The sequence below is a fragment of the Pristiophorus japonicus genome, chromosome 3, assembly GCF_044704955.1.
Source record: "Pristiophorus japonicus isolate sPriJap1 chromosome 3, sPriJap1.hap1, whole genome shotgun sequence".
NCBI classification, from domain to species: Eukaryota; Metazoa; Chordata; class Chondrichthyes; family Pristiophoridae; genus Pristiophorus; species Pristiophorus japonicus.
The window spans coordinates 87,476,307-87,500,556 of NC_091979.1; the positions used below are offsets into that span (position 1 = coordinate 87,476,307).

A 24,250-nucleotide genomic window follows, 5' to 3' on the forward strand; every position below is an offset into this window, starting at 1 on the left:
TCCCACCTGTGATAGAGTCTGTGGCTCTCGTATTGGACTGTTCAGCAACCAGATAACTCACTTTGGGAGTGGAAGTAAGTCTTCCTCGATTCCAAGGGGCTGCCTATGATGATGATGATGATCATGACATTAACTAAGCTTGTATTACCTGGGATATCGGTTAAGGAGTGATTTGATTTAGATTTTTAATATTTTGAAAGGAATTGATGGGATAGATAGAGAACATTTTTCTACTGGTGGGGGAGTCGAGGACATGGGGACATAACTAAATCAGAGACGGGTCATTCGGGAAATAAGTTAGGAAATGCTTCTTCACACACAGGGTGGTTGAAGTGTGGAACTCTCTCAGAAAAAGCAGATGCTGGGGCAATTCATAATTTTACATCTGAGATAATAGATTTTTGCTAGTCAAGGGCATTGAGGGACATGGAGCTAAGGCTGGTGGATGGAATTAGGATACAGATGAGCCATTGAATGACGGAACAGGTTTGAGGGATTGGCCTACTCCTGTTCCTATAGTGACTGTCATTAGCTATCTGTGTGTTTGAAGGGTGGTTTCACAATACTGCTCTTGCTGTTCTGGGGGAGGTGGGACCAGTACAAACTGGACGGTCTGCACCTGGGCAGGACCAGAACCAATGTCCTAGGGGGAGTGTTTGCTAATGCTGTTGGGGAGGAGTTAAACTAATATGGCAGGGGGATGGGATCCAATGCAGGGAGACAGAGGGAAACAAAATGGAGACAAAAGCAAAAGACAGAAAGGAGATGAGTAAAAGTGGAGGGCAGAGAAACCCAAGGCAAAAAACACAGGACCACTGTACAGCAAAATTCTAAAGGGTCAAAGTGTAATAAAAAGGCAAGCATGAAAGCTTGGTGCCTCAATGGAAGGAGTATTCAGAACCCAGGAGAGGGCTCTGAGCTAGTTAGTGGGTGAGAGCTCAGATGAACAGGACCCCAAGAAAGAATGCAAAAGGCAGGAGGCAACAGAGCAGAGTAGCACTGGGGTAAGTGTAAACCACAAGGTGATAGGAAGGGACAACATGTATGAATATAAAGGAGCTGCAGGAGGGGTCAAAACTAAAAATCATGCTCTTTAAAAACTAGTATTAAAACACTACCTAAACGCATGCAGCATTCGAAATAAAGTAAATGAGTTGACGGCACAAATCATTTACAAATGGGTATGATTTGGTGGCCATTACAGAAACGTGGTTGCAGGGGGGCCAAGACTGGGAATTAAACATACAGGGATATCTGACAATTCGGAAAGATAGACAAGAAGGGAAAGGAGGTGGGGTAGCTCTGTTAATAAAGGATGATATCAGGGCAGTTGAGAGAGACAATATTGGTTCGAATGAACAAAATGTTTAATCATTGTGGGTGGAGATTAGAGATAGTAAGGGGAAAAAGTCACTGGTGAGCGTAGTTTATAGGCCCCCAAATAATAACTTCACGGTGGTGCGGGCAAATATCAAGGGAATAATGGAGGCATGTGAAAAAGGAACGGCAGTAATCATGGGGGATTTCAACCAACATATCGATTGGTCAAATCAAATCGCATGGGGTAGCCTTGAGGAGGAATTCATAGAATGCATGCGAGATTGTTTCTTAGAACAGTATGTTACAGAACCTACAAGGGAGCAAGTTATCTTGGATCTGGTCCTGTGTAATGAGACAGGAATAATAAACGATCTCCTAGTAAAAGATCCTCTCAGAATGAGTGATCACAGTATGGTTGAATTTGTAATGCAGATTGAGGGTGAGGAAGTAGTGTCTCAAACGAGCGTACTATGCTTAAACAAAGGGGACTACAGTGGGATGAGGGCAGAGTCGGCTAAAGTAGACTGGGGAAACAGATTAAACAGTGGCACAATTGAGAAACAGTGGAGGACTTTTAAGGAGCTCTTAGTGCTCAACAAAAATATATTCCAGTGAAAAAGCAGGGCGGTAAGAGAAGGGATAACCAGCTGTGGATAACCAAGGAAATAAAGGAGAGTATCAAATTAAAAACCAATGTGTATAAGGTGGCCAAGGTTAGTGGGAAACTAGAATATTGTGAAAATTTTAAACGACAGCAAAGAATGACTAAGAAAGCAATAAAGAAAGGAAAGATAGATTACGAAAGTAAACTTGCGCAAAACATAAAAACAAATAGTAAAAGCTTTTACCGATATATAAAATGGAGTGACTAAAATAAAGGTTGGTCCCTTAGAAGATGAGAAGGGGGATTTAATAATGCGAAATGATTATTTTGCTTCGGTCTTCACCGTGGAAGACACAAAAACCATGCCAAAAATTGCTAGTCACGGGAATGTGGGAAGGGAGGACATAGAAACATAGAAAATAGGTGCAGGAGTAGGCCATTCTGCCCTTCTAGCCTGCACCGCCATTCAATGAGTTCATAGCTGAACATGCAACTTCATGCTTTCTTGCCATACCCCTTGATCCCCCTAGTAGTAAGGACTTCATCTAACTCCTTTTTGAAGGACCTTGAGATAATCACTATCACTAGGGGGGTAGTGCTGGACAGGCTTAATGGGACTCAAGGTAGACAAGTCTCCTGGTCCAGATGAAAAGCATCCCAGGTTATTAAGAGATGGTGGAAGTTATAACAGATGCATTCGTTATAATCTACCAAAATTCTCTGGACTCTGGGAAGCAGCTAATGTAACGCCTCTGTTTAAAAAAGGGGGCAGACAAAAGGCAGGTAACTATAGGCCGGTTAGTTTAACATCTGTAGTGGGGAAAATGCTTGAAGCTGTCATTAAAGAAGAAATAGCGGGACATCTAGATAGGAATAGTGCAATCAAGCAGACGCAACATGGATTCATGAAGGGGAAATCATGTTTAACGAATTTACTGGAATTCTTTGAGGATATCACGAGCCTGGTGGATAGCAGTGTACCGATGGATGTGGTGTATTTAGATTTCCAAAAGGCATTTGATAAGGTGCCACACAAAAGGTGACTGCAGAAGATAAAGGTACGCGGAGTCAGAGGAAATGTATTAACATGGATCGAGAATTGGCTGGCTAACAGAAAGCAGAGAGTCGGGTTAAATGGGTCCTTTTTCGGGTTGGAAATCGGTGGTTAGTGGTGTGCCACAGGGATCGGTGCTGGGACCACAACTGTTTACAATATACATAGATGACCTGGAAGAGGGGACAGTGTAGTGTAACAAATTTGCAGTTGACACAAAGAATAGTGGGAAAGCGGGTTGTGCAGAGGACACAGAGAGGCTGCAAAGAGATTTAGATAGGTTAAGCGAATGGGCTAAGGTTTGGCAGATGGAATACAATGTCAGAAAATGTGAGGTCATCCGCCTTGCGGGGGGGGGGGGGAGGGGGGGAGAGGAAACAGTAAAAGGGAATATTATTTGAATGGGGAGAAATTACAACATGCTGCGGTGCAGAGGAACCTGGGGGTCCTTGTGCATGAATCCCAAAAAGTTAGTTTGCAGGTGCAGCAGGTAATCAGGAAGGCAAATGGAATGTTGGCCTTCATTGCGAGAGGGATGGAGTACAAAAGCAGGGAGGTCCTGCTGCAACTGTATAGGGTATTGGTGAGGCCGCACCTGGAGTACTGCGTGCAGTTTTGGTTGTCTTACTTAATGAAGGATATACTAGCTTTGGAGGGGGTATAGAGACGATTCACTAGGCTGATTCCGGAGATGAGGGGTTTACCTTATGATGATGATAGATTGAGTAGACTGGGTCTTTACTCGTTGGAGTTCAGAAGGATGAGGGGTGATCTTATAGAAACATTTAAAATAATGAAAGGGATAGACAAGATAGAGGCAGAGAGCTGTTTCCACTGGTCGAGGAGACTAGAACTAGGGGGCACAGCCTCAAAATACAGGGGAGCCAATTTAAAACCGAGTTGAGAAGGAATTTCTTCTCCCAGAGGGTTGTGAATCTGTGGAATTCTCTGCCCAAGGAAGCAGTTGAGGCTAGCTCATTGAATGTATTCAAATCCCAGGTAGATAGATTTTTAACCATTAAGGGTTACGGGGAACGGGCGGGTGAGTGGAGCTGAGTCCACGGCCAGATCAGCCATGATCTTGTTGAATGGCGGAGCAGGCTAGATGGCTTACTCCTGTTCCTAATTCTTATGTTCTTATGTAAAGTCATAGTTAAGACGAGCACAAGTGGGAGACACGCTACAACATTATAGTCCTGATTCTTTGACTAGGGCTAGATTTTCGGCTGCCAGCGAAAATGGTAGTTGAATGCCAAAATTACCGTTTTCGCTGCACTACCATTTTTCGGCCTAAATTTCGGCCTTTACTTCATTAAACTCGGCATTGCACGAGGATTTGCAGCACAAACAGAGTTTTGGCAACTTTAGTCCGAGGCCGGTAGCGCCTCGAGAGGGGAAAAAAGAAAAATTTCAAAAAACATTCACAAAACTCTTGCCTACTAAATTGGTGGAAAATAATTAAAAAGTAAAAACTTTAACTTATGCTTTTGCAGGTCTTCATACTTACTGCTGCTGGCAAGGCTGCACCGTCGGTTTGACCCTGTCGGTATTCTGGGCGTGGCGGAGAGTGCCAAAATTACAATGGTAACGCAATCCGTGGCATTGCACGTCATTTCACGGTGCACCTCTCTTCGGCGGTACATGGAAGCACCGCCGCAAAAAGGTGCCCGAAGATCTTGCCGACTGGGTTTTCGCAGCTGATGGTCAAATCGCGGCAAAAACCCGGCGAAATTCTAGTCCTGTGAGTGCAACTTCCCGTTGGCAGCAGAGCATCACTGATTCACCCCATAATTTCATCTTTAGAGAAAATTATGTGTACAACAACGCAATTTATTATTTCTTTACGCTATTGTTTTATAAGAAGTGTAAATGCAAACTCATTCAAAAGCAAAGTACTGCGAATGCTGGAAATCTGAAATAAAAACAATAAGTGCTGGAAATACTTAGCAGGTCAGGCAACATCTGTGGAGAGAGAAACATAGTTAATGTTTGAAGTCGATGTCCTTTCGTCAGTAATGCAAAGGAATTGCCTGGCCAAATGTACTAAAACCTAGAATTCAAGCTAATCACATTCATGTCTCCACATGTTTGTTTGTAAAAGCTCCTGTTTGTTCTATAATTTTCTTACCTTGGTGTTTTTTTTCCCCTTGGAACAAGTTCATGCTTGTCAATGACGTGCAGCTCTACTTCTTCAACAAAAACAGTAACTTTCATTTATATAGTGCCTTATAATGTAGAAAATATCCCTCCTTTTTAAGGATGCTCTTCAAGGATTAGAGACAAAGGAATTTAGCTAAGAAATTCTAGAGAGGACTTTGATAGGTGAGAGTACAGTCACCAGTGGTGGATTGAATAGAGCTGGTATGCACAAGGGCCAAACACTGGAACGATGAGGTCAGAGAGATGTGAGGGTACAAGGCTGGATGTCATTCCAGAGATGGGGCAGGGCAAATCCCTGGAGGAAATTAAAAATGAAGACTAAATGTTTTAAACTTGAGGTGGGAGCCAGTGAAGATGGGGGTGATGGGTGAATGGGACTTAGTGCAGGATAGAATGCAAGCAGTGCTTTCGTTGACCTATCTGTAAAGTCAAACTGCTTGGTTGACATCCTTGTCTTTGATAAATCACATCTTCCTTGATCTTCACATCAGGAAGATTGAAGATATTGTCTGTAGCCCCTGTTACAAATTGTTTCCTTGCCACCTATGTCCATCCTGTTGCCCAACCGCTGGCTCCTGGTGAACCAAACACTTGCAACTGTGACATCTTGTTTTGACATAGGGCTTGTTTTCAGATACAATATCCTCGCCACTCCAAAGCACATTTATTTCCACCTCTATCATTGCTCAGCTCCATTCCTATCGTGCCGCATCATTGCTGGAACCCTCATTCACACCTTTGTCCTCTCGAGTCTACAATTCCAACGATCTCCTTGCTGGCCTCCCTTCCTACACCATTTTTAATTTGTTCATGAGATGTTGGTGTCGCTGGCAAGGACAGCATTTATTGCCTGTCCCTAATTGCCCTTGAGAAGATGGTGGTGAGCCACGTTCTTGAACTGCTGCAATCTGCATGGTGATGATGCTCTGTGCTGTTGGGGAGGGAGTTCCTGGATTTTAACCCAGTGACTATGAAGGAATGGTGATCTATTGCCACATCAGGTTGGTGTGTAACTTGGAGGTGATGGTGTTCCCATGCGTCCTACTGCCTTTGTCCTTCTCGGTGGTCAGAGGGGTTTGGGAGGTGCTGTCCAAGAATCCATATACAGGTTGGACTTCCCTTATCCGGCACCACCCCTCTTCCAGCATGATTCCGGGGGTACATGTGCAGAACGCGGCCGACCTCCACCCCGACTTTGGGGCTGCGCCGACACTCGGCCCATCGACACTTCAAGCCTGCCCAGGGCACCCCTCCTGCTTGGACCGCTGACCGAACTAAGGAAATAAAGGATGGTATCAAATTGAAAACAAGGGCATGCAGGGTGGCCAAGACTAGTGGGAGGCCAAAGAATTGGGAAACTTTTAAAAGCCAGCAAAGAACAACTTTAAAAAAAAAAAATGATTGAGAGGGAAGATAGATTATGAAAGTAAACTAGCACAAAATATAAAAACAGTAAGTTTCTACATGTACATAAAAAGGAAAAGAATGACTAAAGTAAATGTTGATCCCCGAAAGGATGAGACTGGGGAAATGGCAGAGATGTTGAACAAATATTTTGTATCGATCTTCATGGTAGAAGACAGTAAAAACATCCCAATGGTGGATAATCAAGGGGCTAGAGGGAGGGAGGAACTTAATATAATCACCATCACTAAAGAAGTAGTACTTGGTAAAATAATGGGACTAAAGGCGGACAAGTCCCCTGGACTTGATGGCTTATATCCTCGGGTCTTAAAAGAAGTGGCTGCGGAGATAGTGTATGCGTTGGTTTAATCTACCAAAATTTCCTGGATTCTGAGGCTATCCCAGCGGATTGGAAAACCGTAAATGTAACGCCACTCTTTTTTTTTTAAAAAGGAGGCAGGCAAAAACAGGAAACTAAGGACCAGTTAGCCTAACATCTGGGAAATGGGAAAATGCTGGAGTCCATTATTAAGGAAGCAGCAGCGGGACATTTGGAAAAGCATAATTCAATTAAGCAGAGTCAGCATGGTTTTCTGAAATGGAAATCATGTTTGACAAATTTGCTAGAGCTCTTTGAGGATGTAACGAGCAGGGTGGATAAGGAAGAACCAGTGGATGTGGTGTATTTGGATTTCCAGAAGGCATTGGATAAGGTGCCATATAAAAGGTTACTGCACAAGATAAAAGTTCACTGGGTTGGGGGTGATATATTAGCATTGATAGAGGATTAGCTAACGAAGAGAAAACAAAGAATCGGGATAGGTGGGTCATTTTCCGGTTGGCAAACAGTAGCTAGTGGGGTGCCGCAGGGATAGGTGCTGGGGTCTCAACTATTTACAATCTATATTAATGACTTGGATGAAGGGACCGAGTGTAATGTTGCCAAGTTTGCTGATGATACAAAGATGGGTGGGAAAGCAAATTGTGAGGAGGACACAAAAAATCTGCAAAGGGATATATATTCTGGCTAAGTGAGTGGGCAAAAATTTGGCAGATGAATACAATGTTGGAAAATGTGAGATCATCCATTTTGATAGAAAAAAATAGAAAAGCAAATTATAATTTAAATGGAGAAAAATTGCAAGGTGCTGCAGTACAGAGGGACCTGGGGGTCCTTGTGCATGAAACACAAAGTTAGTGTGCAGGTACAGCAAGTAATCAGGAAGGTAAATGGAATGTTGGCCTTTATTGCAAGGGGGATGCAGTGTCAAAGCAGAGAAGTCCTGCTACAACTGTACAGGGTATTGGTGAAGCCACACCTGGATTACTGTGTATAGTTTTGGTCTCCGTATTTGAGGAAGGATATACTTGCATTGGAGGCCGTTCAGAGAAGGTTCACTTGGTTGATTCTGGAGATGAGGGGGTTGACTTATGAACAAAGGTTGAGTAGGTTGGGCCTATACACATTGGAGTTCAGAAGAATGACAGGTGATCTTATCGCAACATGTAAGATCATGAGGGGGCTCGACAAGGTGGATGCAGAAAGGATATTTCCACTCGTAGGGGAAACCAAAACTAGGGGACATAGTCTCAGAATAAGAGGTCGCCTATTTAAAACTGCGATGAGGAGGAATTTCTTCAGGTTGTAAATCTATGGAATTCTCTGCCCTAGAGAGCTGTGGAGGATGGGTCATTGAATATATTTAAGGTGGAGATGGACAGATTTTTGAGTAATAAGGGAATAAAGGGTTATGGGGAGCGGGCAGGGAAATGGAGCTGAGTCGATGATCAGATCAGCCATGATCTTATTAAATGGCGGGGCAGGCTCAAGGGGCCAGGTTGCCTACTCCTACTCCTATTTCTTATGTTCTAATAGGGGGCTAATCAGCCTTTGGTATTCCATTAGATCATGGCTATCTATCTTAACTTCATTCACCATTCCTTTTTGTTCTGTAACCCTTAATACCCTTGCCTAACCAGGCCTGAATCCCCAGGTCAGCCCCACAACTGCCGATGGGTTGGCCAATATACCTGGTCTGACCAGGCATACCTGCACTGACCACACATGGTGTCCCAAAGAAGGCACAGGTCACAGGAGTTCGGACATCCAGCTTCTATCCTCAGGACCAAAACTCCCTTGTTTCGAAATCCTTGTGGTGAGAGGCTCCACTACAAGTCACAAGGTCATCCCGGATTCTTTGCCGCTTGGTTGGTACATGGTGTATCTGGTTCCGAGCTTAGTTTTTAATCCGGTCTGCCAGCAGTCTGCTGGAATGGCTTTTGTCTGTTAAACAATCCTCTATCTCAACCTTGAATATACCCAAAGACTGAGAATCCACAGCCCTTTTCCATAGATTCATAACCCTCTGAGTGAAGAAGTTCTTCCTCATCTCAGTCTTAAAAGGCCGACCCCTTATCCTGAGACTATGCCCCCTAGTTCTGGACACTCCAGCCATGGGAAACAATCTCTTCGTATTTATAAGACCATAACCTCTGCGCACATTTTGTTCCCTTTCCTGCCCCCCTCTTTTACAACAACTCCCCCCTTCCCCCTTTTTCTTTTAATATTTTTCTCTTTTTCCCATGGCAGCTGGTAATTGTTCTGGCATTCACACCCTATCTAGACTCTCTTGTTTCCTAACTTGTGCCATTTCACTTTGGCCCATCATCCCTTTTGTGTCTCAAATCTCTTTTACCTTCCACCCCACAGACTTTCCCTTTTTCTTCTTTCCTCCCCTACCCCTTTCAGGGCCCCAGCGCTTCAAGAGTCTGTTACATTTTGAACTATTGCCAGTTCTGACGAAGGGTCATCAACGTGAAACGTTAACTCCGTTTCTCGCCACAGATGCTGCCTAACCAACTGAGATTTCCAGCATTATGTTTTTATTTCAGATTCCTGCATCCGTGGCATTGTGCTTTTCTCAGCATCTATCTTGTCAATCTCCCTCAGAATCTTGTATGTTCAATGAGATTTCCTCTCATTCTTCCAAACTCTAGAGAGTCTAGGCCTAATCTACTCAATCTCTCCTCAGAGGACAACTTCTCATCCCAGGAAGCAGTCTGTTGCACCACCTCTAAGGCAAGTATATCCTTCCTCAGATAAGGAGATCAAAATTGCGCACAGTACTCCAGGTGTGGTCTCACCAAAATCCTGTACAATTATAGTAAGAATTTCTTATTCTTGTACTCCAAACCCCTTGCAATAAAGGACAACATGCCACTTGCATTTCTAATTGCTTGCTGTACCTACATGCTAACTTTCTGTGTTTCCTGTTCGAGGTCACCTAAATCTCTGAAACATCGAAACATAGAAAATAGGTGCAGGAGTAGGCCATTCGGCCCTTCGAGCCTGCACCTCAATATGATCATGGCTGATCAAGCAACTTCAGTACCCCATTCCTGCTTTCTCTCCATACTCCTTGATCCTTTTAGCCATAAGGGCCATATCTAACTCCCTTTTGAATATATCTAACGAACTGGCCTCAACAACTTTCTGTGGTAGAGAATTCCACAGGTTCACCACTCTCTGGGTGAAGAAGTTTCTCCTCATCTCGGTCCTAAATGGCTTACCCCTTATCCTTAAACTGTGACCCCTGGTTCTGGACTTCCCCAACGTAGGTAACATTTTTCCTGCATCTAACCTGTCCAATCCTGTTCGAATTTTATATGTTTCTATGAGATCCCCTTTCATTCTTCTAAATTCATTGAATATAACACTAACATTTAATAGTTTCTCACCATTTAAAAAAAAAAATTCTGTTTTTCTATTCTTATTACCAAAGTGAATAACCTCACATTTCCCCACATATTATTCCATCTGCCACCTTATTGCCCACTCACTTAACTTGTCCATATCTTTGTGTCCTCCTCACAGCTTACCTTCCCACCTAGCTTAGTATCGTCAGCAAACTTAGATACATTATACTCGGTCCCTTCATGCAAGTCATTAATTTTGATTGTAAATAGGTGAGGCCCCGGCATTCCACTAGTTACAACCTGCCAACTGGAAAATTACCCATTTATCCCTACTCTGTTTTCTGTCCGGTAACCAATCCTCTATCCATGTGAATATATTACACCCAACCGAGGGAGTCCTTATCTTGCATCGCAACCTTTTATGTGGCACCTTATCAAATGCCTTTTGGAAATCCAAATATACTACATCCACTGATTTCCCCGTTATCTACCCTACTAGTTACATCCTCTTAAAAACTCTAATAAATTTGTTTAACACAATTTTGTTTTCATAAAGCCATGTTGAGTCTACCTAATCTCATTTTGATTTTCTAAGTGTCCTGTTACCACTTCCTTAATAATAACCAGATTACCTTTGCCAATTTGATTTGCCCAGTCTGTATGAAGATAAAAGTCCCTCACGAATATTGTATTACTTTTGTTGCAAGCTCCTATTATTTGTTGATCAATATTCTGTCCAACTGTATAGCTACTGTTAGGGGAGCCTATAAACTACTCCCACCATACTATTTCTACTTCCTGATATTCCAAGCCAAGATCCTTTCTTACTACTGTCCTTGTGTTTCATCCTGTATTATCAGGGCTATTGCCCCTCTTTTTTTTTTTTATTCTGCCCATCTTTTCGAAACGTCAAATACCCTGCAATATTTAGTTCCCAACTTTGGTCATCCTGCAATCACTTGTCTGGATTTATCTCTTTGTGCTACTAATTCATCTGTCATTAAGAATGCATTCAGAAAAAGAGCCTTTAATCTTAACTTTTTACCATTTATTCCCTGCTTTCACCTTAATCGCTGATGCAGTATTATAGTTAAACTCTCTGTCTCTCCCTGTCACAATTTAGATTTCTAAATTTCGCTTCATCTGACCCCTTCTCCCCGCCCCCTGTGAAGCCCACTGTTGGTAGAGGTGAGGTAGTACATTATGTATAGGAAACCACCGGGCATAGGCAGCGTGCAGACTGCAACACGTGAGTGTGCCCAGCCTTCAATTTTGAATATAAAAAAAAAAACTTTCAAGGAAATATCCAGACGTTCGTAAATCTGTTTATTTAAAATAAATCATTGTGATTTTGAATTTGATAAGTTTCTAATGAAAGGGAAACGGATTTTATTCAGTAATATTTACATGTATTCAGGTGCAGGGAAACAAAAATGTTACTGTTTTGTTTTGCACGTCTGCCATTCTTTGATGTGCAGCAATCTAATTTAAAGCGAGAGCAAATTTTATAATCCACGTGAAAACTGGTTGTGAAAGAAGCAGTCACAATTGTATGTATATTTGTTTTCATGCTCATCTATAATTCTAATTTATTGTGAACTCCAATATATGAGTGATGCACCTTTTCATTTGTTGTCCGAGCATATTGCGAACATAAATTCTTTTTTTAAAATAGTATCATAGAAATTTACAGCATGGAAGGGAGACCATTTCGGCACATCGTTTCCGGGCCGGAAATACTGTGATAGAGGAATGTACAATTTTATTTCTTCACTTTTTTAAAAATCTAATTGTGATGGGTGAGGAGAACATTTTATGTACTGGTTTACTTTTATCCATGAAGAATGCCATGGGGGATCCACTCGTAATATTTAGAAATGACATGCTTCAATCAGCAGCTAGATTGTTCAAGCAACATACAAAAGCAACAAAATCTTTGGATGGTGATCCTTTTTCACAGGTTGTCTGTGTACACACATCAACGCCCACTTGCAGACAGAAGAGAATATCAAAGAAACAGACTCCAAATGCATTACACATGTGAGATAGTAGCCAAGTTCCAGAAAATGTAAATTTGGTATTCCAAAAAGAAATGGGCCAACTTAAAGTATTTATGGACATGGTAATATCTTCGGAATGATCACATATGCCTTGAATAAATCGGTCATGTTAGTTACAGCACTTTTTTTTACATGAAAAGGTGACCAGGATAGTTGAAAGGATGAGCCATTTCTCCTTGATTTAAATGAAAAATGTATATTTCAGTAAAGTGGGGGGGGGGGGGGGGAAGCGGCAAGTGAATACAGGTACAAGTAAAACCTGTTTTCTCATGTACTTTTTATACAATGATGTTTGCATTTGTTGAATATGTTTTTCACCACATTTGAGAACCAAAACTGAGTTTATTTACAGTGGCTTATTTTTCTGTCGACTCTATTTTCAGTAACTTGCATATTGCCAGTTATATCCCCCCCTGTTTTTAATGAGTATCGCTTTCTATTTTGACCACTGTTTGTTTTTCCTCCTTTTTAACAACCTTCTCCTTTCTGTACTGTACTGTATTTATCATCTGCATATATTTATTCTCATTCTTGTCACTGTTTTTCCTCCTTGCTTTTCTCTACTATTGACCTCCCTTTCTTGGGCTTTACGGTTTTCACTCTTTTGGCTCTCCCATGACTCATTTTACTGCTAGTCTGCTCTTTCACAGTGTGCTTTCTGTCTGGTTGCAGCCACAGATTTGTGTTACTCCCTGAAACATTCCAGAAAAAAACTTCATCTGGCAGTAATGTTGAGAGTCCTGACACAGCTGTATTTTGCCCTGCGCAGGTGGTAATAGGTTACTGTCTGTATTAAATCTGTCTGCCTACTGTTGTTAGCTGACAGTCATCTTGCCCTTCAGGCTAGAAATGCAACTACTAAGGGCAGCTGCAGCACCAGAAAGGCAGAAAATCATCTGAAAGATGTGCCTTGCCCAACTCCAAACAAATTTAGTTTGAATACACAGCTGAAACCCATCCTGCTGCATCTGAGAAAAGGATTTAAAAAAAGAAATTGGTGACACAAAATAAATTCAAATTATAGTTGACTTTTTACCTGATTTTGAAAAGTCATCAATGATAATCAGGATCATTCTGCCCCCCCCCCCCCCCCCTCAAGTGACCCATTCAAGCCGTGCAGCAGTAAATCATTCCCAACAAGGTTAACTCTAGCTGGGATATTGTTTTAACTGCTAGTAGCTTTGAGCACTCTGAAAAATCACATGGGGTCTGAATGTCTGTGAGGATCTGTTGGTCTCCTGCCATACCTCTGTTGGAAGACCAGTTGAATTTTCCATTAACTCGAATGGATCTCTGCCATTTATGAAAGTTTCCAACATGCCATAAAAGGGCAGAACTCTATGACCCTTGCATGCAAGTCTTGAGGGAAGAGCCAAGGGCAGGGAAATTCTTATGTTGGGAGTTCTTGTTTGCCTGGCTTCATTGGGACCCAGCATAACTGGAGGCTGGGTGTACTGAGTGAATTGAGGCATTCTAGCCTCCAGATGGGTGAAAGTATCCTCCACCGGTGGGAATGCCAGGAAATCCCAATGTCTCAGATCAGTTCCCTTGCACAAGGAGCCTAATGGGGGTGCAGGGCACATGGCTGAGGTCACGGGATGGGGCTCCGGGCTAGCTTTGGAGGATGTCCCAAACTCGTGGCTTATATCTTTTAATGTTAATGTAGTACTGTATTACTGAATGACAGTCACATAGCACTCAACTTGAAGAAAGACTTGGATTTATAGCGCACCTTTCATGGCCACCAGACGTTTCAAAGCACTTTATACGTACTTTTGAAGTGTAGTCACTGTTGTAATGTAGGAAACGTGGCAATCAATTTGTGCACAAGCAAGCTCTCTCAAACAGCAATGTGATAATGACCAGGTAATTTTTTTTTAATGATGATTGAGGGATAAATATTGGCCAGGACACCGGGGATAACTTTCCCTGCTCTTCTTCAAAACAGTGCCATGGGATCTTTTATATCCAACTGAGAAAGCAGAAGGGTCCTCGGTTTAACATCTCATCCGAAAGACAGCACTTCCGACTGCAGTGTTAGCCTAGATTTTTTTTTTTAATGTGCAAGTCCCTGGGGTGGGACTTGAAGCCACAACCTTCTGACTCGGAGTGCTACCCACTGAGCCACAGCTGACACACAGCATAGGATAACATGTGGAGCTCCTGCTGCTGCAGTCTGGTAATTGAGACTTTACCTTCTTTGTTTTATGCTTAATTTTGCCATGCAAAGAGGATAAAGATCCTCATGGGAACAAGATCTTTTGGAAGAGGAGCAGCAGCAGCAACTTAAAGAAACTGAAGAAGAAACCATTGACTGCGAGACATTTTTGATTACCTAATTCAGGAGAGCTTCTCGACTACTATACAAGCTCGCTGCATTAACAGTCCTATGTATATCATTATACTTCTTACCAGAAATATGCCATTTTCTATGAGTCTTTTCTGTGTTCAGTAACACTCAGTTCCTATTCATGCCACCTCATCAAACTTTGCCAACAGCAATGTCTGCATGCACAATAACTTTAGCATAACAATAATTTTAATTAAGACCATGCATTGTGTTTGCTTTGTGCTTCCCCTGCACAATATGGACCCTCTTAAACATAATCTTGTGATTGATATACATGCTTTCTGTGTGTCAGGAGTCTGGGAGGTGGGTGTCTGTTGCATTCCTATCCAAGCCACTTGGAATTGAGGTGACCCTTGTCTTAAGACCTGTACAATGTCTTAAGACCTGTGTAGCTTGCATCTCTTGTACGGCTGCACAGGCGTCCGGGTACTTGTGCAGGTATTTGAGTAAGCTGGCTAGAGGGACTGCAAGTCCTGTGATCCTGATGGAAAGAAGCATCAGACATGCCCGTGCCTGCCATGCTACTAGTACAGTACTTTGTATGGGGAACCAGAACTAATGAGACCAATGAGAAATCCTGTGAGATAGTTATCTGTATCCCAGCCACTATCATTTCAAGGTCAGAAGAAACCGTCCTCTCCACTTAGTTACATCAGGCATCTATAACAACAGTCAAAGCATCTATGAACACAGCACAGAATTCCATTTGGACCTCTGAGGGCAGCGTGCTCTAGGTGTACTGCAGTGCTGTAAGAGTACATATGTGGATGGTTAGTTCTTTCACTCGGTCCAGCATCTACAGCACACTATCAGAAACATTGCCCAATACCTGTAAATGCTCTGCAAGTTTCTATTGAAAAGCAGGACCAATGACATGTGAGTAGCCATGCTCTTCAATTGAGGGATGAAGTCCCCTGACTCTCGGCAGTCAGCATTGTCTTCCTTCGCTTGCTCCAGATCATTCCTGTTTGGTGGCTCATCCTGTGCATTTCCTCTGGTATACAGTTAGTGTTTGATTTGCTTAGCTTAAATACCATAAGGCTGCGCGGTGACCTCGACACTCTCAATCTTCACCAGGAAATGTATCTTCACTCGGAGCCATAAATACTTCACCTCACTAAATGCCTCATTCTATGTAACTGCTGCTGTCATCAGCTCCATTTTGGCTTTCTTTCAGTCACCACCCTTAATCCTTTCTCCACCATTTCTCAGTCTCCAGTTGTTTCATACCTTTTGTGAATTACGATGATAAGGATAATGATGGTGATGCTGCTACTGCAGCTGTAACAGCATGCATATTCCCACTCACGCAAGTAGTGTGCTGCCAAGATGTGCTGCTGCTGCCCAGGGGCTTGTCATGACTACACAAATTAGGCTGACCCCAGACGTTGTGGCAGGTCGGCTCAGTTTATTTCAGGTAGGCATGTAGGCACCGTGTCATTATTCCACTTGAGCTTTTGCCCAGGTGGAAATTCTAGCCCTGGTGTTCTGAATTTGATGCGCAATCAACACCAGTCTTTAAATTCTCGATTTGCAACTTGATAATCCCCGTGAACTTTGCATCTTGTACATTACACATCCAAATGTACATGTAAATTCCACAGTAATTTCTGTGACTCAAGGATCACGAGAACCTTGAGCATAAAACAAAGCTAATGTAGAAACCATTTTGTTATTGAAGAGGGAGTAGCGTGCGGCGGCATGCCGCTGCAGGGAGCAGCGCGTGCTGCTGCAGGAGGGCGACGGCTGCGAAGCCAGTTTGCTGATTGCAGTGCGGGCAGGCACAACAGGAGGGGCGAATGAGCGACAAGAGTTTGTAGATGGAGGTGACCGGGGCCCAGGAGAAGCGTGAGTTTGGGGCTCAGGAGGCGAGGGCCCGAAGGCAGCACTGGCCAGCCCACACTGCCGTATGTGTACGTGCTGGGTCCTTACAGCAGAGCAGGTCTCCAGTTGTCTTGATTAATCCTTGCCACTGGACTAAGACCTAGCTCTGTCAAGCCCGTGTAGTAGCTGGTGTGCAATGGCCACCACACCTATTTTTTAAAAAAATCCACACACAGGCATCTTCCACCCTTCAAGATGTAGTTCAGGATCTGGAACATTGAAACACCTGTTAACTCATCCTGTTTTGGTGTGGAAGCAAGTCATGCTCGCTTCGAGGGACTGCCGATGATTATGATGATGGCATACATTTAAAGATCACATGGATGAACTTCAACAATTATACATCCCTGTCTGGTGTAAAAAATAAACTGGAAAGGTGGCTTAACCGTGGCTAACAAGGGAAATTAGGGATAATGTTAAGTCCAAGGAAGAGGCATATAAATTGGCCAGAAAAAGCAGCAAACCTGAAGACTGGGAGAAATTTAGAATTCAGCAGAGGAGGACAAAGGGTTTAATTAGGAGGGGGAAAATAAGAATATGAGAGTAAGCTTGCAGGGAACATAAAAACAGACTGCAAAAGCTTCTATAGATATGTGAAGAGAAAACAATTAGTGAAGACAAATGGAGGTCCTTTTGCAGTCAAAATCAGGTGAATTTATAATGGGGAACAAAGAAATAGCAGACCAATTGAACAAATACTTTGGATCTGTTTTCACTAAGGAAGACACAAATAACCTTCCGGAAATACTAGGGGACCCAGGGTCTAGTGAGAAGGAGGAACTAAAGGAAATCCTTATTAGTCAGGAAATTGTGTTCGGGAAATTGATGGGATTGAAGGCCGATAAATCCCCAGGGCCTGATAATCTGCATCCCAGAGTACTTAAGGAAGTGACCCTAGAAATAGTGGATGTATTAGTGGTAATTTTCCAACATTCTATAGACTCTGGATCAGTTCCTATGGATTGGAGGTTAGCTAATGTAACACCACTTTTTTTTTAAAAGGAGGGAGAGAGGTAATGGAATTATCGACCAGTTAGCTTGACATCTGTAGTGGGAAAAATGTTGGCATCAATTATTAAAGAAGTAATAGCAGCACATTTGGAAAGCAGTGACCAGATCGGTCCAAGTCAGCATGGCTTTATGAAAGGGAAATCATGCTTGACAAATCTTCTAGAATGTTTTTGATGATGTAACTAGTAGAGTGGACAAGAGGGAGCCAGTGGATGTGGTGTATTGAGACTTTCAAAAGGCTTTTGATAAGGTCCCATACAAGAGATTAGTGTGCAAAATTAAAGCACATGGTATTGAGGGTAATGTACTGATGTGGATAGAGAACTGGTTGGCAGACAGGAAGCAAAGAGTAGGAATAAACTGGTCCTTTTCAGAATGGCAGGCAGTGACTAGTGGTGTACCACAAGGTTCAGTGCTGGGCCCCCAGCTATTTACAAAATACATTAATGATTTGGATGAAGGAATTGAGTGTAATATCTCCAAGTTTGCAGATGACACTAAGCTGGGTGGCATTGTGAGTTGTGAAGAGGATGCTAAGAGGCTGTAAGGTGACTTGGACAGGTTAGGTGAGTGGGCAAATGATGGCAGAGGCAGTATAATGTAGATAAATGTGAGGCTATCTACTTTGGTGGCAAAAACAGGGAGGCAGAATATTATCTGAATGGTGACCAATTAGTAAAAGGGGAGATGCAACGAGACCTGGGTGTCATGGTACATCAGTCATTGAAAGTTGGCATGTAGGTACAGGAGGTGGTCAAGAAGGAAAATGGCATGTTGGCCTTCATAGCGAGAGGACTTGAGTATAGGAGCAGGGAGGTCTTACTGCAGTTATACAAGGCCTTGGTGAGGCCACACCTTGAATATTTTGTACAGTTTTGGTCTCCTAATCTGAGGACATTTTTGCTATTGAGGGACTGCAGCAAAGGTTCACCAGACTGATTCCTGGGATGGCAGGACTGACATATGAAGAAAGACTGGATCGACTAGGCTTATATTCATTGAAATTTAGAAGAATGAGAGGGGATCTCATAGAAACATATAAAATTCTGACTGGATTGGACAAGTTAGATGCAAGTAGAATGTTCCTGATGTTTGGGAAGTCCAGAACCAGGGGTCACCGTCTTAAGGATAAGGGGTAAGCCATTTAGGACCAAGATGAGGAGAAACTTCTTCACTCTCAATTGTGAACCTGTGGAATTCTCTCCCACAGAGTTGTTGAGGCCAGTTTGTTAGATATATTCAAAAGGGAGTTCGATGTGGCCCTTACGGCTAAAGGATCAAGGGGTATGGAGAAAAAGCAGGAATAGAGTACTGAAGTTGCATGATCACATTGAACGGTGGTGCAGGCTCGAAGGCCGAATGGCCGACTCCTGCACCTATTTTCTATGTTTCTATGATGATGATTGAGGCACCCAAGATTAGCTGCAAGAGGTAATCATTTGTGCGTTTTTTAAACTTTAACATTGGTCTAAAAAGCATGCGTTTGAAAAAAAACGCATTGTAATGGCTGAACTCTTAACTCTGCTTTCCATATCCTCCAGTACCATTTAAAAAAAAAAAAGATATATGTTTCATATCATGATCAGCCAAAAAATAAAGCATAAATAATACATAAAAGATAAGAGCAGGAGTAGGCCATTTGGACCTTTGTGCCTGCTCCGCCAATAAGATCATGGTTGATGTGATTCTGGCCTCAACTCCATTTCCCTGCCAGTTCCCCATAACCCTTGACTCCCTTATCGTTCAAAAATCTGTCTATTTCCACCTTTAAATACATTCAATGACCCAGCCTCCACAGTTTTTTGGGGAAGAGAATTTCACAGATTCACGACCCTCCAGAGAAGAAATTCTTAATTTCCATTTTAGTGAGTGACCTCTGATTCTGAAAGCCCCTTAGTTCTAGATTCTCCCACGAGTGGAAATTTCCCCTCTGCATCTACCCTGTAAAGTCCCCTCAGAATCTTATCCATTTCAATAAGATCACCTTTCATTCATCTAATCTCCAATGAGTATAGGCCCAACCTGCTCAGCCTTTCTTTATATGGCAACTTTCTTTATATAATAGCATGAGGAGACCTTGCCTTGAGTATGTAAATAGGACACTTTTCTCACATTAAAAAGGGACGTTGCCAATGAGCGAAGTTCATTCTGCCTTCTGATTCTTAATTCTGCAGGAGTGACGATATTAAAACATAGACAAATTTATTACCACTTGCATATCTTGTACCAGGGAGAACCTGATTCCTAGATGCTGCATGATATCAAAGCAGATATCTCAACATCAAATTTTCTCTCTTTCCTGCCCCCCCTGCCAAGAACATTTATTGGTGGGTTGCAGAGCTGTATATAATCTGAAAGAAACTGCAATCAAACAGAAAACCAGAAAAACGGGTTATTGAATAACCTTGAAAATGAGCCTGTGTGGAGAAAAATATGCGTAACCTACTTCATGCATTAACTGATGCACACATGTTACCAGATGATTTAATTGCTTCCTGGTCTGAAGGTAGCTAAAATCATATTTTATTTTTTTGTTTTCTTTTTATATATTTTTTTTCATACTCTGGGGTCTCCTTGGAGCATACACAATTCGCTGGTTGAGATGACCTGTAATAGAGCTTATCCATTACATCAGCAATTCAGTTGCAGCCAGTATTGTACTTTTTATATTTGCATTTTCGTGCCAAGATCTGCTTCCAGCACCAATAAGGATGCTGATTCCTATTCTGATAAATGACACTTTATGGGGACGTATGTATTTGGATCTATCCAACAAATGGGTATTTCTGGCTTGGAAATTCAATATGGTGGATCTCTGAGACATTGTTAATAGAAAAAAAGCATGGAAAAAAATTCCCCTCAGTAAGAAGGCATTTAATGAGAGAAAAAAACACAAGTATAAAATGTTTCCTCTTTGGTATTGCTCTCTTTTTTTTTAAGGGAATCCAATGCTATGCATTTCGTTTTCTGAAAGAGTTTTTTTGCCATTTCTTTTGCTGCCTTTTCCACTGTGGCTGCTGTTAATGCCAATGTTGTTCAGGCTGTTTCCATAACAACAGAGCAGCAAGTCAAATTAGCAGAATTGTTTTCAGAAGGACTATCTATTTAAGCTGGACTTGCCACTGGTACCAAAATGACAATTTTTGTATTGAGATACATGCTGGCAAGAGATTATAGTATCAATGTCAAATATACAGTATAAGTAGCGCATAAAAAATTTGATTCTTCTAATTCATGGGGCTGGCTAGTTTAAAAAAACATTCAAATCAAATCATGTTTGAGTGTTCACATCTAACATTTTACCCCCTACTCAGCCCCAATTTTGTTTCATTTCTAACTATTTCTTTGGACTGCATACCTCGCCAAGAGGGTGACCAAGAAACCTCCTACTAGCCAGCAACAACAGTCCAGATTGATTAACTGTTAATCTCTATGGGGTTGCATTGTGCCTTCACTTGTCCCCACAGTCTAGCTAATATCAGCAAGCTACCATGTCAGAAATTAGAGCGAGGAACTTGTGTCCTCCTGCTCTAAATACCAATGCAGTATGCATCTTGTACTGTACTGTTCTACTGATATACTGTTAAAATGTTCTATTAATTAGTAGTAGAATTAGATAGTTTTATTTATATTCAACATTTCAAGCCAAATTTTCATAACACATGGAGATAAGACCATTTTTTTGCCCGATTTGCAATATGAGATGTATTGAAGGGGAAGCTAGATAAACACACAAGGGAGAAAGGAATAGAAGTATATGTTGATGGGGTTGGGTGAAGAAGGGTGTGAGAAAGCTCATGGACCTGTTGGGCTGACTGGCCTGTTTCAGTGCGGTAAATACTATGTAATTATGTGATGCGGAGAATGCCCATATTAGCATGCATGACACCATGCTTCCAATATGACTCTCTCTAGCATTATGACAAGTGAGTAAAGTTATCCAGTATCTAGAAGGGTTGCTTATTCAAAAAACACAGGCCATGTAAATCCGAATTATCCAAGCAGAGACAGAATTCTGTTTTTTTTTCCACAATTTATTTCTCAATGGAATAATTTTCAGTTGATTGAGCTTTTGGTTCAAAATTAGAATTGATCACTATCATTTTGAACTATTTGCAATTGTAGTTAATCTTGACATGACAAGAAGAGGTGGTTATTCTATTCTGTAATATACAGTACCAGTATATCAATTTGTGACTCTTCCTTTTTCGGATTATTACAAGGAAACACCTAAATATTGTGGGGTAGAGTTTCCGCTTTGGACGCAAATTGTGTTGGTTAGTGTCATGTATGCAAACTCTTTGTATTCACTATGTACGATGTACCACCTGAGGGCGCTGCTGTTGGAAGCCCCAGGGGTTTCCTGCCCTGGTGTGCAGGGGCATGTAAAGGGCAGTCAGCCATGCTGCCTCTCACTTTGCAGTCGTATTAAATGGACCGAAGTCTCACAGCTCTTACTCACAGTACAAGGCCTCGTAGAGTTACTCGATGGTAATTGCAGACATAGTTAGCTTACTAAGTTTCCGCTAAAATGCATTTGCATAATCACAAGTGTAAAATTTTCCATGAACCAGCCTAATCGTTCAGCGTAATAAAACCTAATTATTTTTTCTGTTGCAATAAACAATGACCCTGAATTTATGGTCGGCAGCGAAGCAAATGCATTCAATGATGGCCCTGATGTACACTCCACAGTTATCTTGCAATCCCTGTCCCTGTGTCGAAAACTTCGGGTTTTCCGACCTCATAGTCAATGCAACGGAATTTAATAGGATCCCCATGTCCGAATGGCTGTGACGTCAACAGGCTGTATAAGCAGCCAATCAAAAGGCAGAATTCTCACGGACAGCGAACAAGGAAGTGGGTAAGCCCTTAACAATTATAAATTCTTAAAATAGTTAGAGAGAGCAAATGAAGGATTTTAGTTCTTGGATGGGATAAAGGCAAACTGAAAATAAAGATGCATAAACTTAAAATAAAAGATGCATAAACTTTTTTTGTTCAAGTTTCATAAAAATTTAACATTTTATTAAAATGGACAAATTTCGCACTGCACAAAATTAAAATTAGTTTTCTAGGCCCTTAACATTTGTTTAGCAGTGAATACCCTGTTAAAACCCCAGTTATACCTAATCCCTTTACGTCTAACTTTTAGCAGGGAATTTAACCGGCTACTTACTGCGGAAGAGCCAAAGTTTTCAGCAGTTTCAATGAGTTATGAGATTGCACTGATTGCCAACTCTTTGGGGAGGGGGGCACAGCACAGTTTCAGAGCTATGGTTGACAGACCGCAACTTCGTATTTTCTTGTGTCAAATCCCGAAGTTGCAGTCCGTTTTAAAGGCAGCATGACAGTGAACTGAGAGAACGTTGTCATACTAACTGCAAATTCAGGGCCAATATTCATTCATATATTTAAGAATGGTAACCTGAGGCAGTTACATTAATATAGTTGAAAATGGGTTTATCACCAAAAAAAAGTTTTTTTAATAAGAGCGTCAGGTCGTCCATCTGTGAGTAACCTGATTTTAAATCACTGAAAATGACATAAGAAAAGAGCTATATTGAAGCCCCTTCTTGAATGGGCGCAATCGGTGTAAACGCTGCATCCTTATTATTTCGATCTGGGGGTGTGGTCACTTCTGTGGGAGGGGCCAGCTTTAGGAGAAATGATTTTTAAACCAGTGATAAAGATCGCGGAAACTTAGTTTACGCTTGACTTAGCTTATGCTTGAGTTTCTGCGATCTTTAGCGTTGATTCAGCCGATTTCACCTAGTTTGCAGTGATAAAACTAGCAGAAACTCCACCCCGTGTACTTAAGTAAAGATTTTGCAATGCAATGGATTTAAATACTGCCTAACTACCAATGTTACAGTCCTTGAATGGCTCCATCCAATGCCAATATATAAATTGTGCAGTAAGTGGTTACTGTAAACGTGCTGCATACTGACTTGTTATTGTTGACACAAAAAACAGCTGAATTTTCTCCCTGGTGTCACAACATTATCATTTGTTAATATTTGGACTCCATTAACCTTGAAGTTTTTTGCTCGATGCTAAATACATTGGGATGATTCCATTTAGAAATTGACTTATCTCTGCTCTCTTGCTGAATATTTAATATTTTTTGTTTGGGGAAAAAAATGTGTGCAGCAAGAGATATTGATTCAATGTTTACTGGTATCACTTGTATGGCGGTTGATGTCCTGTGACTTCACTCACAGGTAGTCTGGATTTTATAGCATGGTTGTGATGTTTAGTGTGAGCCCATTTCAAACTAGGAGCACACTATTGACCATAATTGTTGGATTCTTCATGTGTCCACAATAATTACACACACAACTTCAAAATGGCTTACACTGCCAAGGAATCATTGCTCATCGATATCAAATTACTATTGTAATGATTCCTTGGCAGTGAGCATAGTGCTTGCTAATTTGGAGCTCGTATGATCTCACAGAAACTCCTGATTAAATGTTCAAGCGAGCTCCTGTTCCATCGTTGTGCTGGAAGCTCACCTGAGAGAGGGGTAGGAAATTTTACAAGTCAGCAACCCTTCATTTAAAGAATGCCAAAACTTATTTCAGCTTTTCTTAAAGCTGCAAATATTGTCAAGGTATTTTTCATCCTTTCCAAAGGCCTTAATGAGCAAAAGGAGTAGCTGGTAAAATGTAAGGAAAGGAAAAATATGTTAATGTGGGAAATGG

General features: G+C 41.7%; 1 protein-coding gene across 2 annotated transcripts in view; it reads left to right on the forward strand.

Moving 5' to 3' along the window:
* Positions 1 to 24,250, forward strand: part of cobll1b (cordon-bleu WH2 repeat protein-like 1b) — a 274,387-nt gene that overhangs the window by 47,828 nt on the left and 202,309 nt on the right. The window contains exon 1 of one of the 2 annotated variants that reach the window (XM_070875529.1): positions 21,952 to 22,034. The exons of the other annotated variant lie outside the window; for it this stretch is intronic. Coding sequence (XP_070731630.1) covers positions 21,976 to 22,034 — 59 coding nt within the window. The 5' untranslated portion in view covers positions 21,952 to 21,975. Of the gene's footprint in view, positions 1 to 21,951; positions 22,035 to 24,250 lie in introns of those variants that run through there. 2 annotated transcript variants of the gene reach the window in all.